This window comes from Desmodus rotundus, chromosome 13, assembly GCF_022682495.2.
Source record: "Desmodus rotundus isolate HL8 chromosome 13, HLdesRot8A.1, whole genome shotgun sequence".
Lineage (NCBI taxonomy): Eukaryota > Metazoa > Chordata > Mammalia > Chiroptera > Phyllostomidae > Desmodus > Desmodus rotundus.
Window position 1 is genome coordinate 984,546 of NC_071399.1, and position 15,888 is coordinate 1,000,433.

Sequence of the window (15,888 nt, forward strand, 5' to 3'; positions counted from 1 at the left end):
CCTTCCAAAGAAGGAAAATGGTGGGTATCAGTTTATCAATGAAGCACTTTGCCGGCCCCTCTGTGCTGTAATTGGATGTGAACACGTGAACGCGTGTTCTGGATTCACAGACAAGGCGGGAACTGCTGACGTGGAAGTCAGACACCTGAGGCTTCCCCCCGCACCCAGCTCTTTCCCCTCCTGGACGCCTCACTGGTTCCTCCCGCCCTCACGCCACCTAGGAACGGACCAGGCCCCTTCTCAGACCTCAGACCTCCCGCGGCAAACCTGTTCTGACAGCGACCGAGCAGCTTCACAGGGGCCTCGGAGGTCGGGGGGCTTCTTCCCGACAAGCAGGCCCTGGACACAAAGCATGTGTCCAGTTAGTCCTCAAGTATGGAACCGGCGGACAGAACCAACTGCAAATGTAGCAGTTTGTACAGCAAGACGGAAACATTCCCGCAGCGTAGACAAGGTTGTGCACACTATGTGCTTAATTAGCCACAGGCCGGCTCCCTTCCCAAGGTCATTGTGGGAACTTACAACATCCAGTACAAAGTAACACACACTTAAATGCTTACTAATGCTTAATAAATGGTCTTGGCAATAGCTGTGACTTAATGTTCAGCTAATATTACTCATAGGACAGGGTGCGGAATTTGTAGGCTGAAATTGTAGTGATATCTTCTATGTTTTAAAAATGAGATGAGAATCTACAAAATGCTAATTAGAAATAGAATAAATCAAGATGGGAAGTATGAAGGGTCAGGGAACTAAGGGATTTTGAATGCCAATATATGCCATTTCTCTACGTTTAATGAATAAATACTCTTACTAAGTACAAAACATATCCATTCCACCAAATTTGTCTTATGTAATAGGAAGTAACCATTTATCTATGCATGTAACATTTCCAGGAATCTTTGCTATTCTAATACAACTATTTAATCAGTTAACTTTTATTTTAATTGACTAAGTGTAAATTAATAGGATGTCGAAACTCGAATCTGAAGCTTTATTTTGAGAAAATCCGTAATTATGCTGCATAATCCACTTCTCGCGCCTTTCGAGAAGCAAGTCTTGTCATCCACCACAGATGTTGTGTCCAAGCCCACGGCATCACTCGGAGGGGCGCAGGGAGCTGGCCGACGCGAGGGGCTTGCTTTCCTCAGTCACACCTGCCTCTCCGCTGGCTCACACAGGTGACTCCGTGTCTAACCTTAGGTTACGTCATTGCGAGCGTCTCAGTCCATTCAATCGCTATACCAGTCACGGCTGCCTCTGGGATTGCCGTGAGCATGGAAGGGAAGTGTGCATGCCCATGGCCCGACGCGCCACAGCACGCGGGTGGAAGAAATACGCAGGCAGGGCTTACTAGGAGGCGGGCGCCGTGTTCCACATCGAGGATCTACAGAGAGAACACAGCTCGGCTCCCTGCCTTCGGCACACGAGCATCTAATGTCAGGAGAGCATTTCTGGAAGGGCAGGGAATGTTTGGGAGGATCTGGAGAGGGCCTGCCATGGAAGATGGGGTCCAGGAAGAACCGGGGGGTCAGATGAGCTCGCAGGATGGGGGGCCATGTGGGCATCTTGGGGAATGTGTTCTGGGCAAAAGGAACACAGTCCAAGGAAGCCAAGTCAGAAACTTCCTTGGCCTGTTCCAGGAACATAATTAGCACCAAATTAACCAATTTTCAGGTCACTTTATGTCAATGGGATTTGAAAGTAGTGCAACAATAAAAGCTTTATTATTTCCAATAACTTAAAAAAAAGAGAAAAATGTTTTTCTCCCTAGTGACTTCAAATAAAAAATATAAAACCTTAGGAGCCCAGAAGCAACAATAGAATTTTTTTTCTGGAGTCATGGAATTAAAATAAAAGTTAGAACTGTGCATGTTTCTTTAGATCGCTGAGACGACAGCTTCATGGTATGGTAATAGAAATCAGTACTCACAGTGTAATTTCAGACTGGCTCTAGACCTTTAAACTGGTGGAATAAAGAGTCATCTTTCAAGTATAAACAGTCTTTTATCATTACTATTTAAAAAGTCATTTCAGCAGGGACAGGAGACATGGGTAGAAGAAAGAAGCTATAAAAGTCTTAGTCAGCGACCATTCAGTAAAGCGTAATTTTTAGCTGAAGGGACTTGGAACCCTGAGGTACTAATGGCTTTATTCTGTGACCTCCAGGGCTCTAGTCGGCTTCCACACACCCACCCTCACAGCCGAGAACAACCCCTCTCTTCTGTGCTCTCTCACTCAGTGAGAAACAAAAATATTAATTCTGCAACCAAAGCGTATCTGCATTAAAGGAAGTTTTATATATAAATCTCCCTAAATACTGATGGGATGAGATGCCAGCTCGATCATTTTACTTAAAAAAAAGTAAAGCGGTATTTTCTCCTTTTTTTTTTTTGCTTGTTTTGAAAATCTACTGCCCGTGAAAGATGCTTCACCCGTTTCCAACAGCTCAGGGCGTTTTACCCGGTGAAAAGCATCATAGCTGTTTCCAGATTCCTAAGCGAGGGAGGCATATTTTCAAACAAATTCACTGGGGTAATTACTGAGTCGTGACATCCATCCGTCTGTTTGGTAACAGGAAGGAAAGGTAATGCCCCTGTCCTCACGGCTGATTAGCTAATGGAAGCCTTGGCCACTGACACGGTGTCCAGACCAGAAGGATGGCCCGCCTCAGCACATCCATCAAGCCCGCCCTCAGACATGCCTCCGAGAGGAGGCGCGCAATGACTCAGGACCCAGGGACCCTGCGTGCAGACGGGACTCAGGAGTCCGACCTTCCTAACTCCCGGACAGGCGGCGCTCAGCCCTGCGGAGTTTTATTGCTCCTGATAGGTGGTTGAGTTAGAGCGTGTGGCTGCCATGATCCATACCAGGGCTTTTTAGAGGCTCGGGGTGAGTCAGGCGCACCCCCACGACACGTTCTCTCCTCACAGACTATTCCTCACGGTGAGAGTGCAGACTGGGCGCGAACTGGGAAAGTGCGCTTGGCCCGTGGGACCTGGCGCTAGCTCGGCAGGCATTCCCTCCGTCTGTCTGGGGGAGCACGTGGCATACCCCTAAGTTTCGTGTATCCACTTCCCATTTCGGGTCTCTAAAGCTGTGTTTTTATAGGGACAGTGCTAAAAGCTTCATTTCTAGTGGTTTTTCGGTCTTCTCTTATTAGCAAATTGGTCATTAAAGCCAGGGGAGCCACCATTTAAAGGTGGGGAACGAGAGTCGACTTGGGGTTCCTCAATGTGGCAATCCCGGAGGTCTCCCGGGTTTAATGCCGTGCGCAGGGAGGGCAGCCAGCGGGACAGGTCAGGGCCACCTGAGCTCGTCCCTTCCCCTCACCCCTGCAAGGGTGTGGGCTGTTTCCCACAGTGAGGAAGAACACTGGGGTGGGGGGGGGGGAAGATGCCAGTGGCCCCCCGTGACTGCTGGGCCGGGAGAGCCGGCAGAGCTGAGCTGAGAGGGAGGGAGAGACTGACTGGGGAGCCGCCTTACACCCTGTGTATTGACTATGCGTGAAAACGACAATATGTTCGTGGAACACTGGGTTAAATGAAATGTGTTGTTAACATTAACTTCACCTGCTTCTTTCTTGATCTGGCTACCAGAAATGCCCGGCGGTGAGCTCCCCTCTGGGACCAGCCCAGGGTCGGTCACTCGTCCGTGTGGGTAACAATGCATGGTGACCACATGGGGTCACACAGGACCTTGACCTTCCTGACCAGAGGCAGGCTATGAGGAAGGAGCTGCCCTCCTGTGAGGGGCCGTGCACCTAGGAGGTGAGCATGGGGTGGAGAAGGGGAAGGCGGCCCGGAGGTGGAGGACAGGGCTTCCGCTTCACCCTGCCACTCACCAACGCGCCTGGTCCAGCCCAGGATGCGGGACGCCTGTGTGCACACAGGTCAAGTTACTTTTTCCTCCACACGGCTTCCAAGTGAAACCCTGCAGTGCTACAAAAATGCACAGGGACAAGGGAGAGGGCGGCCCGCTCGCTCAGGGCCCCCGGCTCCTGAAAGAGAGCTGCAGACGGGGGACACAGGGACGCAAGGAGACTGTGGCCGTTACTCAGAGACTCCTCCCTCCCTGCGCAGGCGTGGCCGTTCTCCCTGAAGTCTCTTCTGCTTCCAGGGAAACACGATGGCTTGCTGCCTGTTTGCCCCCCGTAGTAAGTGTGACATTTCTAGGTCTCACACAAAAGTAGAAATCCATTTCCATCGGGGTTAAGCTTCTCTTGGGTTTGATGTTTTGCCACCTAATTTTTATCGCCTGATTCTACACAGTTTATCTCAAATTCTCCTGTTAGGGAGACATCAAGGCTTTTGTTTAAATGTTTTTGTCTAACATGGTATTACTCCAAATATACTAAGAGACTGTATTTCTTTAAAACCGTAAAAATTGTTGTGGTTCCCCAGACATAATCAGTTTTGATTGTGAAGGCACGAAGCTTTGATAAATGCGTCTCCTGCAAAAACACTGTCTCAGGAATCGTTTCCAGCTATCACTGCCTATTGTTTCAGAAGGTGGAGAGTAACATACTGAACAAGAACTGTATAAAGGATTAGCCCATGAAAATGAAGGGGCCTCCGGTGGAAGCGAAGCAGGTGGCCCAGCAGCTGGGAGGGGATGGGGGCAGACGAAGACGCTGGCCTCTGCTTTTGGGCAGGAAGGATGGAGGGGTGTCGGAGGGCCCACGGGACCCTGACCGAGCAGGCTGCACAACAAAGACCCTGGGGGAGAGCTTTTCTCTTCTGAAACCTGACTGGGTAGGACAGGAACCTAGCAGAGCGGGAGGTGGAGAATGGGTCCTCCAGTCCCCGCTGAGAGCGGGAGTTTGCAGTAAAGCAGGACAGGCGCCGTCCTGCGACCCTGCCAAGCTGTCCTCCGAGAGAGCAGTGTCCGAGGGTGTGAAACCGAGTCAGGTGAGGACTCAGGGCTGGGACAGTGGGACGTGTGCCGAGTCTAAGATGAGACTCAGGGCCCCCAAAATGGGAGACGTTGTGGACTAGCAAGCACGAGAAGAATCAGGTAGCACCCACCCCTGCCCACGATTCCTGCAGGTGACTCTAACCATTTCAAACGGGTGTGTGCTCACCGGTTCTGTCTGGTGTGGCCTTTTGGAATGCTGGCCCGGAAGCACCAGAAAAGCATTACAGAGTAAAAGCGTGCCGCTTTCCTCGGGGAATTAGAGTGCCCGTGCCTCAGGCCGCATTCCCAACAAGAACTTCGTATTTTGCCGCCATGGGGTGGGAGCATGCATTTCCCCACAGTTCCTTTAAAAACCTAATAATGCCACATTTTCAGATCGCACGACATATGAAGGAGACTTGTGGCAAAAAGCCACAGGGCCCAGCCACTCACATTTGCTTCACTGGGGACGGGGGCTTCTCTGTGGAGACCCCCGCATCACAGGACACAGCCACCCACTACCTGACCACCCCCTGCTCTGTACATGGAGCCCATGGGCGCTGCCCCTAACAAGCCACACGTGGCCACAGGTAAGGAGTCCGATGTGAAAATTCTGCAATACGGTGTTTTTACCTGCGATAAAGCTGAGAATGCGTTTGGTGACGACTCCGTTCGGCAAGATTTAACCGACACTGTTAATAAAAATGTGCGAGTCCATTCACCCGGAAAAGGCTGAGGAATGATAACATTTCTTATACAGGAAACTTTCCCTTTTGTTCCTTAATCAATTTAGTGCTGCTTTTTTCTTATCTCAAAACTACCAATTTGCATACATTATTTTACGGCCAAAGTGCAAAGCAAACTTATCTGAGTGTTTCTTGGGATTTTGTTCATTTTTCCACCTTGAAACCAGCCTCCCGCTGGGCCCCCCAGGCCGCTACAGTCTGGGCGGGAGTGTCCACACGGTCCGTGGACAGGGCAGCTCGGTCCTCCTTTGAAGAACAGGACGGCTCGCCGTTTTGTTCCACCGACGACGTCAGGGTTAGTTTAGGGGAATTCATTATCATGAACTGTGAAGCTGGGAGCCTGCTAACAGACCCTTTGGTGCTGACACCTCAGCCCTAGAGTTAGCTTCCCTCTCACGGGAGGTGACCCCTGTCACCTCAGCAGGGACCTGGAGACGTGACATTGTCACGGACGTGCAAGCGAGTGTGTGACCAGAGGCAGAGAGAGGAGGCCCAGTCACCCAGAGTGTGTGTGCAGTCTGATGACTCGATTTGCCTGTGTCTTCTCTAAATTTTAAAAAGTATTTCATTCAATTGATTTTTAGAGAGGGGGGAAGGGAGGGAGAAAAAGAGGGGGAGCGACTTCACTGTGAGAGAGAAACATCGATTGGTTTTCTCTCTTATGCGCCCCAACCCGGAACTGAACCCACAACCCAGGCATGTGCCCTGACCGGGAATTGAACCGGCGATTTTGTTCTGTGGGACAACACCCAACCCCCTGAGCCACCCTGGTCAGGGTCAGAGCTCTTAATTTTAAAACCACAAACACCCTTGCGAATGTTTGCCTCCTAACAAGTTTCACGAAAATATTTTTCTCGCGCCCACATCACCATGTCCGAACTCTCTGCCATCTATGCTTCGTGCCTGAACCCCGTCGTGTTTCAGGAAAACACCAAGCCCCACCGCGCCGTCCTCACCTCGGCAGATGGGCCGGTGGTCGCTCCAGGCGGCCAGCGTCTCCGTGACCCGCTGGCAGGTGATGCTCTTGGAGCCCTGCAGCACGTAGCTGTCCTCACAGGCAAACTGGACGCTCGCACCGACCCTGAGCAAGCACAGGACAAAGAATGACCCCGGTTAGTCACGACGACTTCTTAGAGGTGTCACCACAGCGCTGCCGCTGGGCCCTGCTTCCAAAACAGTGTTAAACCTCAAGCAACACAGTACGGCTTCTCCACGGACCCACCCTGCTGTGTGGCGCAGGACGCGGGTTCTGATTTCTGCTCTGCGGCTTCCTGGCTCAATACATGCACATGGACCTTAACGTGTCCTGTCTAAGACACAGAACCTCACAAAGGAGCTCCGTGTGCTGTGGCTCGGGGGGGACATGCGAAACAACTGTGTATCTTTAGGACAAAACAAAGCTGGATGTCGTTCACATGAACAAATGTGTTGCAGAAAGAAGGACTGAAAAGGTCTGGGGTATGAAAGAGTCTCAGCACCAGAAAGACAGGAGCTGCGTAGTTCTCCTTCTCCGAAGGATGAGAAGCATCGGCTTCGTAAAATCAGAGCCTGGGACGGCGGCTGCCAGGGCTGGTGGGGGCAGGTGGGGAGTTGATAATGAACAGGCGTAAAGTCTAGGGTGAGTGAGTCCCAGAGATCTGCTGCCCGCGTCGCGCCTGCTGTCTACAATAACGCACCCGTAACAATGTTTAAGACGGTAACTTCGTGTTAAGTGTTCTAACAGAATCTAGACGAAAACACCTGCCCCAGACAAGGAGAAACATTACACACAATTCCCAGCAAATAGTCTGTACTGCTACCATAAACACTACTTATTTCAGAAGAAGGCCAGTGATGTCCCACTTCAGAAATGCATCTACAGGAAGGCGTCATTTGCTGTAGAAAAAGTACTCCACCCGGCCCCGAGTTAGCTGAGCCGGGGCTCTGGCTCCCAAGCTGCACCTGGGCGCCCGAGGCCCGAGGTGAGGAGCAGTGGCACAAGGTCGCTGCAGAGTGAAGCACCTGGGAGAGGTGCCCGGCACACCCGCCAAGCCCAGTGCCACGTCGGAGCCCGGCGTCTGCCGGGAGTCCAGTTGTGAATTATCACGGTCAGACACGCCAGTTGCTCCAGCAGGGAATTCTACTCGCACCTTGTTTGACAAACCCTGAGGCTGATGTTGACGAAGATGGGGGTGAGAGGCACCCTTTGGGGGAACCGTTGCCCAGGCCCTGGACAAAGTTAGTCAGAGATCACAGACGGGGGAAAATAAACAGAAGCTTTCCTGTCCTGCTTACTGAGGAATTCTCTTCTGCACCCGAGGCTGAGTGTTACCAAGCGAGGATGCAGACAATTCCCACACAAACATTTCCCACACCCCCACCCGACCTCTCTCTGCGGGTGGTGGTGGGTGTTGGCAAAGCCCCGGAGTTGGGAAACGAGGTGAAAACTTCAGGACTAAACCAAACGAAGCATGCATCTTTACCGACATGCAGGACGCCAAAGCTCGTTTGCTTACTTCAGAGAACGTACAGTGTGTGGCGTTCTCCAAATGTGTCTGCACAGGAAGCCCTGTCCCCCAAGTCTCCAGGACAATGAGAATTCCACAGAAACGATTCTGGAAAAAACACCGCACTCCTTGTTTTTGAAAGTGGGAAGGACAAAACCCCAAACACAGACACACTTCGGCCCCGTCGGCCATACCGGTTATGTAGGACGGCTCTCCTACATGGGCACACTTTTCACAATTTCTGCTTCCTCGTTTTTCTTTAAACCTCTGGAGCCACATTACTTAAGTGAAATATATGCTTTTTGAAAACAACTATTATATCTCTGTGTCTTCTGTGCTAGGCCCCGATCTTCAGTTCTCTTTATCTACCTAAATTTCAGTTTTCATACTTTGCATCACCTTTTCTGGGTGCCAGAGGGGCAGACAAACTTCTGTACGAGGGAGACAAAACAGGCAAGAAGAAGAGGAAAGAGGGCCCTCAGCTCTCTGAAGGCCACAGACCAAATGCTGCCACGGACAATGAGGGAGAGGAGCTGGGGTCGGAGGGCGTGTCAGCATTTCTATGCCCCTCTTAAACTGGGGGCCTGGCCACATTCCCAGTGGGGTCAGGTATAAGGAAGGACACTGGGACCCCAGCCCCCATGTTTCCGTCACTGTCATTCACCGATCACGATGGTGTGCATGCCACTCCAGCGAACCCCCTCTCTCCCTGCTGTGCCTGCTGCCCCGTGCAGCCGATCAAGCTCCCGGAGGTCCCCTTCGCAAACCAGGTTCTGTTTGGAGCTCAAGAACTGTTTAATATCAGCACGCTTTGACGACTTACTCTCATTTCGGGCGATACAGTATGTCTTTATCATTGAAAATAGTAGAACATATGGCGAATTCGGTTTGGAAGCCAACAGGGTCCAAGGACAGAACCACAGTTGCCTAGGTTCTTCAAGATGCGTTTGAACCAATAACACGATGCCGCATGGCGGGGCCATGGAACATACGTGGCCACACAGGGGAGACAGCAGCTCGGCACAGACCGAGTGTGGTCCCAGGACAAGGCACACACACGTGTACGCACACCGGCAGGAAAAGCAGGCACAGAGCTGCTTCTAGACTAGTGATCGCCTTCCAGGTACACTTTTGTTTCTGCACAGCACGGCATGACTTTATAATTTAAATTCAGAAAAACCTTCACAAATCCCACTAGTAACACCCTCTTAGTGCGATTGCAGGGTGGGAGACAGAGCCACCGAAGTTATACGGATAACATTAGGGAACTTAATGCGGTGTTCTGGGAAGTACTCTCTCTAAAAGGAAATTCCCAAAACAATTATTAGTATCTTCCCTTCAGCAAGCAAATTTGGAGCACCTCAGATTGATTTTGTGGGGTGCAATTTTGACAACCGTTAGTACGTAGAAGCTGGAAAAATTACAGAAAACGGATTTTGTGTAAGATCCGGTAGATTGCGTGTAGATACTCTTCATTTCTTAGGTCGAACAGGCAAAGCGGCCTCTTCAGTGACGGAAGCAGCGGAGCAGAGAAAACCACGCTTCTCGCTCCCGCGGTGCTTCTCGCTCCCGCGGTGCTTCTCAGCCCGTGGCTGAGCTCAAACCTGCAGGGGCTTCCTGTCCCCCGTCTGCATGGCTTTCCCACCGCGGCCCGAGTGAACTGTGCCTAAATAGGTGTTTCCTGGACAACGGCTAATAGGGCATTTACTGAAAATTGGAAACAAAAAGGTCCCGGGGTTACTTAAAGGCTGAAGTGGAGGCCCAGGGAGCAGGCGGGGCACTGAGCGGTGACGTGTTGCTGTCCACCACGGGCAGGAGTCTCGCCGGTGTGCCCGCCTGGCTAGCTGGCGGCAGCCACCTCTCAGCTCGGCGAACGCGGCTGGTCCACGTCTAGCGAGTCTGCTGAACCACCAATGCCCCGCCGCCCCTTTCAGAGTTTTCTGGGACAGACGGGTCAACGGACAGGGAGTAGTGAAGGTGACAGGCAGACAGAACGTCAGAACGCCTGCGTCTTTGGTTTCTTGGAACCCAGTTCGAACAGACACGTGGAGATTCACAAGTGCAAAAGGAGCCAGCACTGTTTCTAGGCACCAGATGTGGGCATTTAAACATTTTCATCCCTAGCCGGAAGGAGAAATGCATTATATATTGCTGTTTTTACTCTTAAGTAACAACAACAACAAAAGTGCACAAATTGGAGCCAGGGGCCAGAGAAGGAGGCCACCGGGACACCTGGGTCCCGGGAGCCGAGCTCCTCAAGGAGGCGCGTGGCGGGTGACCCACCCTGATGTCTCCCACGGCCTCCAGCATGGGCTGTTGCGCTATGCCATCCCCGCTACAAATGTGGGTGGACAAGCCAGCGACACAGGCATGGACCCAGATCACCAACTCAGAGGACAGCGAGCTGGCACCGCCCGGCAGGGGCAGGGCACAGAGCCCCTCAGGACCGGGGTGCGGGACACCCGTCCATCTCCTTCCAGTGCCTCTCTGCGACCACAGGCTTCTGCTGCAGAGTGCGTGGTGCTGGCAAACCTCACGGCCTCGCCGATAAGGAAGTCCTCATCCCACTCAGAAAGGGACTTGGATACATAAGTGGATGGCCCCCATTAACCTGGAGAGGTGTTCTCGGTCAGTGCGGAGGACAGGCGGCAAGGCCAGCCCGCAGACAGAGTCACTGTCACCGAGATACCTGTGCAGCCAGGGTGCCCATTGCCCTTTGGATTTTCACGCGTCACAGGTCCTCTTTCCCTATTATAGGGACAATTTTTAGACTCATCTCAAGGCCGCAGGCAATTTAGCACCAGGAAGAATGCATTAGGGTGCGAGGGAGCTCGCTAGCCGAAGGAAGGAAAAGAAACTACAATTTCACGTAATTTTTTGATACTGCGTGTTTACCGCAGCTCAGCAAGGAGCCCTAAGCGCAGTCCAGAGGGAAGGTGCGTCCAGGTGTGAGCCACAGCGGCGGCTGTGAAAGGCTCTTCAAGGGGCCGGCCGTCTCCAAATTGAGGCCTGCTCTTTGAAGCTTGGCGTTTGGAAAAACATGTGCATTTTCCCCATGAAGAAATTTAATTTAAATCTTCCGAGTAGGTGACCAGTTCATGGGAATCTGCTACTTACAAAGAGAAAGGACTTCTTCATCTGACAAAGCAGAAACAGCACATCCTCCCATTCACCCCCCATGCAGCGGCTGCAGCGTGTCACATGAGGACAGGGGGCCCATTACATGAGGGGACAGGCAGGCACCAGGGGGAGGGGCTTCTGGGGCAGAAGGAACAGAATCCAGGCTGGAGGGGCTGGTCCCTTTGGTGGCAGGGCCGTCCTCAGGCCCACGGGTGAGAAGGGGACTCAGAGGCCCCTTGATCAAGGTCGTGCAGTCAGTGGGTTCCAACCGCCTTTGCTTCTTACTCGGAAACTTACCACGCACACCTGTGACTGCTCAGCAAGCTCTGGTAACGTAAGAGGCCCTGGAGCCAGTATTTTCTCCCAGGCTAAAATCTGCACCGTGCTGAAGCTGCCGGTATTCCGACGCCTCCCCGACTTGCAACGAGAAACTGACTGCCAGTCACAGGATCTGGCCTGACGAAGGGAACCCCCGGCAGGTGCAATAACAACACCACCACCACCAACGCCACCAGCACCGGGGCGGGGGACGGGGGACAGGAACAGGGACAGGGAAGAGAGTGAACTCTCACATCACTCAGCATCGATACGCCCCCGTGTGGACATCTGTTTCCAAACGCAAGCCCTCCCGAGTAGCTGTGCCCACCTCTCTCTGACACCAGACAGCCCTGGGGTCCTCAGCCTGGACATCACAATTATGCAGGTGCTTACAGACCCCCTAATATCGAGGCACCCAGAGCAGTCCGATCGATGCCCAGGGATGCAAAGCAAAATGGTGGTTGTTGGCAGCCGCGGGGAGGGGGATGGGAAGCTACTACTTTGTAGGTACAAGTTTTAGTTTTGGCGAATGAAAGAGTTCTGGAGTCAGGTGATGGCTGAAGGTACTGAAAGCCACTGACCCGTACACTTATAAATGGTTAAGGTGGCAAATTTTATGTAATACATATGTTATTGCAATTACAAACTTATTTAGTTTTGCAGGCAGGCACTCGGTCCACGGAGCCACACCCACCAGGGCGCAAACTTATTTAAAAATCCTGATTCCCAGGCCATGTTCCTCACCAATTAAATTGGAACCCTTGGGTGGAGAGAGTGTGCCCAAGAGCGAGCTGAGCGCCCTGGCAGCGGAGCGGGGGTGGGGGTGCGGCGGCCGGGTGCCGCATGGAGGTCTGTGAACACAACTTGCCCTTCAGTGTTTCTTCCACGCATTTCGGGGAACCGTCTGGGGCATGAAAGTGAGCCACCTGAGACCCCGAAGGGTCCACACAGGAACTGGGAGTGCTGGGGAGTCGAGGGCTTGTGGGCAGCACTGAGGACAGTAGGTAGGTCTCACTCAGAAACACACAACAGCAAAATCGTGACTAAGAGACTAGGAAGGAGCTTCAAACTCTAACAGACCTCAGAAACCCTGCCTTCTCCTTCAACCCATCCCCTACCGCCGAGGACAGGGGGAGACAGAGGAACAGACCATGTGACGAATGAATGGTCCATCAGTCCCTAACCTGACAAGACCTCATGATACAGAAAGCTAATAAATTCATCAACCAGCTTTCATGTTTTTAACTAATAAATTCATGTATGCTTAAATAACAAAGACCTATTCCCCCGGGAAGCTATTTAATGAAGATTATTTTGATGAAGAATTAATTCACTGTTTTAGCTGTTTGGAGGACTGGAAGGGAGAGGGAGAATGCTCACAGGGTCTGCTCGGCGGGCTCTTTACGAGACGGTTTGGCAGGAAAAACGCGGTGAGAAACATTCGCAGCTGCCCGTCCTCAAAGGGGCATAAAGGTTTCAACGAGTGTGAACAAGAAAATATTAAGCCGTTCTTACAAACACAATGGCACTCTTTGAAAGCACAGCAATCACGGGCGAATATTTTCCCCAGACTCCTCCAGTTTCTTAGTAACAGAGTCTTTGGTAGAAGGCAGTGCGCCTGCCTCCTGTAAAGGGCAGGGACACGCATCTCTCTCAGAACTTGCTTTCCAGTTCAACCCCTTGGCGCGTGTCAGCAGACTTGGGTGGTGCAGAAGCTCATGCTGGGCTGCTGAGGCAGGCTGGCCACCCCGCTCCCCGACCTGCTGTCTTGGCTGCAGGGCAGAGGACAGAGGAGATGTGGGGCCCAGACTGCCCGCCCCCTGCAGTGCGAGAGAGCCGTGAACGCATCACTTACAGACCCATCGTGGCCCCCAGAAATAAGGCAGCACTGGAGTCTCGATGAAAGACGGCTTTCTGTTCTTCAACCCCCCTATCATTCCGGTTATAGTGTCCACATTTGGCTTGACAAAACCCCGATTATTGACTCGATTCTAACTTTTAAAAAATCAACCTGTTTCATTAATTGTCTCCCAGCCTCCCTGGGTATAATGGCGATGCAGCATCACGTAAGTTTAAGGGGTCCAGTGTGACGCTATGACATGTGTCTATATTGTGAAGTGAGGACCATGATAATGTCGGTTGTCGCCTCGATCACTTTCCAGTTACCTCTTTCGGGGGGTGACAACTTTTAGGGTTATCTCTCTTGGCCACGCTGAAGCATCCAGTACAGTCTTGTTTGCACAGTCGTCAATCTGTTTGTACCTGCAGTACCCGCTTCCTTTGGTTGGTACAGTGACTTTTTATCTGATGGGAGCAGAGCAGGCTGCACGATTCAGTAACCTCTTAATAACAGCAGTGATGGCATCCGTGTGTTCATCTGGTTATTGAGGTTAGCGGACACACACATAAACCATCTAGCAAAGGGTGGGGGCTCAGGGCCTGACGGAGCCCATGGGGAGTACTTGCCCACTGTCTTCTGTGGAATAATTAGATGTCTGAAGATCTGCCTATAACTCAGAATTCTGCACACAGATGTCCACTTGTCACTGCCTGGTAATAGGGGGAACATGAACGCATCCCGTGTATAGGAGGAAACACAAATGACTCGAGGGATATTTACTCCGTGGCCCACTCACTGTCGGCCAAGGCGTGTGTGCTGAGGTGCTGGGGACACGGCGATGAGGACAACCAAGTCCTTCCCCTGCGGACGGAGCTCACACACTCGTGGGCAGAGACATGGTCCACGTGTGCGTTGGATTAAACTCACGGCACAGACACAAACGTAACTGCAGATGGAGGAGCCTCCCGGAGCCAGGGTAAAGTGAGGGGAGCACGGGGTGGGGCGAAGGAGGGCCTGTTCCCCAGAGTGTGGTCAGGACAGACACGGGAGCTAAGACCAGGGGAAGAGGAGGTGCATTGAGGAGAGACCCGGCCGTCCACGCTCCGTGTGCTGTAAACACCTCTTAGCATGTTGGGGGGAGGGAGGCCATTGTCACACCTCATGGGACACACTGGTGAAGAGTCCTGGAAACCAGGAAGAGCTGGCGGGGAGGCAGCGAACAGAACACCAGGGCTCCAGGTCATGGCCCCGCCCCAACCTTAGAGGACAATTGAAGTTTCCGTTACCCCAATTTAGAGAAGGCAGGGAGTGGGGGCGGGGGCTCAATAAGCCAGGGACGCGGGTGGATGTCCGGAATGGTCGTGGGCAGAGTCCCCAGCACCTCTCCACCGCCCCCCGCCGCTGCGGGGACACGCTGCCTGCCCCACGGCACGTCCCAGACAACGCAGAAGAAACCCACTGTCACCTACATGGGGCCTGCAGCCCCCTCATTGCTCCACCTCGCGAAGAGAAATTCAGTGAAACGACAATGAAAAGCAATTCTTCGGGAAACACGCACACTTATTTTCTGGTTTGTACTCTCTTCGGAAGTGCGGGTCTCTGTATTTTCACAGAACAAGAGGCAGGCAGCTCGGCCTTCAACCCGGAATCGACCTTCGGTGGAGAAACAGGGGCGCTCTCTGCAGCAGTGTCCGCGTGGCCCTGAGGGAGGTGCTGCTCCTGGGGCGAGAGCAGGGAGGCAGGTGCGTGTGGGGTCAGGGTGCATCCGCAGCAGTTTCCTGGGAGCCTCGGGCCACAGATTCTTTCCTGCTTCGAGTTGGTCCTGTAATCGTTCCTTTACGTGCTTCAGTTTCCCCTACCACCTGGTACCCCTGGTTCCCTCGGGCACCCCTGAGCTTCACAAAGGGTGTGTATTTAGGTGGCATCCCTTGCAGGAAAGATGTGCTGAGATGTAAGAACAGCAGCTATTCACATGAGTGGCGATACATGAACATCGATCAAGCCAATGATGGGTTTAACGTGGGAGTCCTAGCTTCCAGCCCTCTGACTCCCAAAGTCGCCTTCCAGTGTAGGTCATGTTTTAAGAAACGTCACATGTGGAATCTAATGAACAAAATAAACTAACCAAGTAGAGACAGACTCACGGACACAAAGGACAGGCCAATGGCTGTTAGAGGGGCGGGGCTTGGGGGCTGGGTGAGAAGGGTGAGGGGTTAAGCAAAGAAATTAAAGAAGGACTCACAGACACAGACAGCTGTGGAGGTAAACAGAGGGAAGGGGGTGGGGAGGCAGCAGAGGGTAAAGGGGGTGAATGGTGAAGCAAGGGGACTTGACTTGGGGTGGTGACCACACAATACTCTGTGTGTGTGTGTGTGTGTGTGTGTGAGAAAATATATGCACATATATACAGGTGACACACTGTAGCATTATACACCCGAAACCTGCACCATTGTGTTAATCAATGTCACCCCAATAAATTCCA

The 15,888-nt window shown here is 52.3% G+C and overlaps 1 protein-coding gene across 1 annotated transcript in view; it reads right to left on the reverse strand.

Moving 5' to 3' along the window:
* The window catches only part of CSMD1 (CUB and Sushi multiple domains 1), a 1,050,215-nt gene that overhangs the window by 226,887 nt on the left and 807,440 nt on the right, over positions 1-15,888 (reverse strand). Inside the window, exon 9 of the mRNA XM_053916503.2 lies at positions 6,599-6,723. Within this exon, the coding sequence (XP_053772478.1) occupies positions 6,599-6,723 (125 nt within the window). The remainder of the gene's footprint in view (positions 1-6,598; positions 6,724-15,888) is intronic.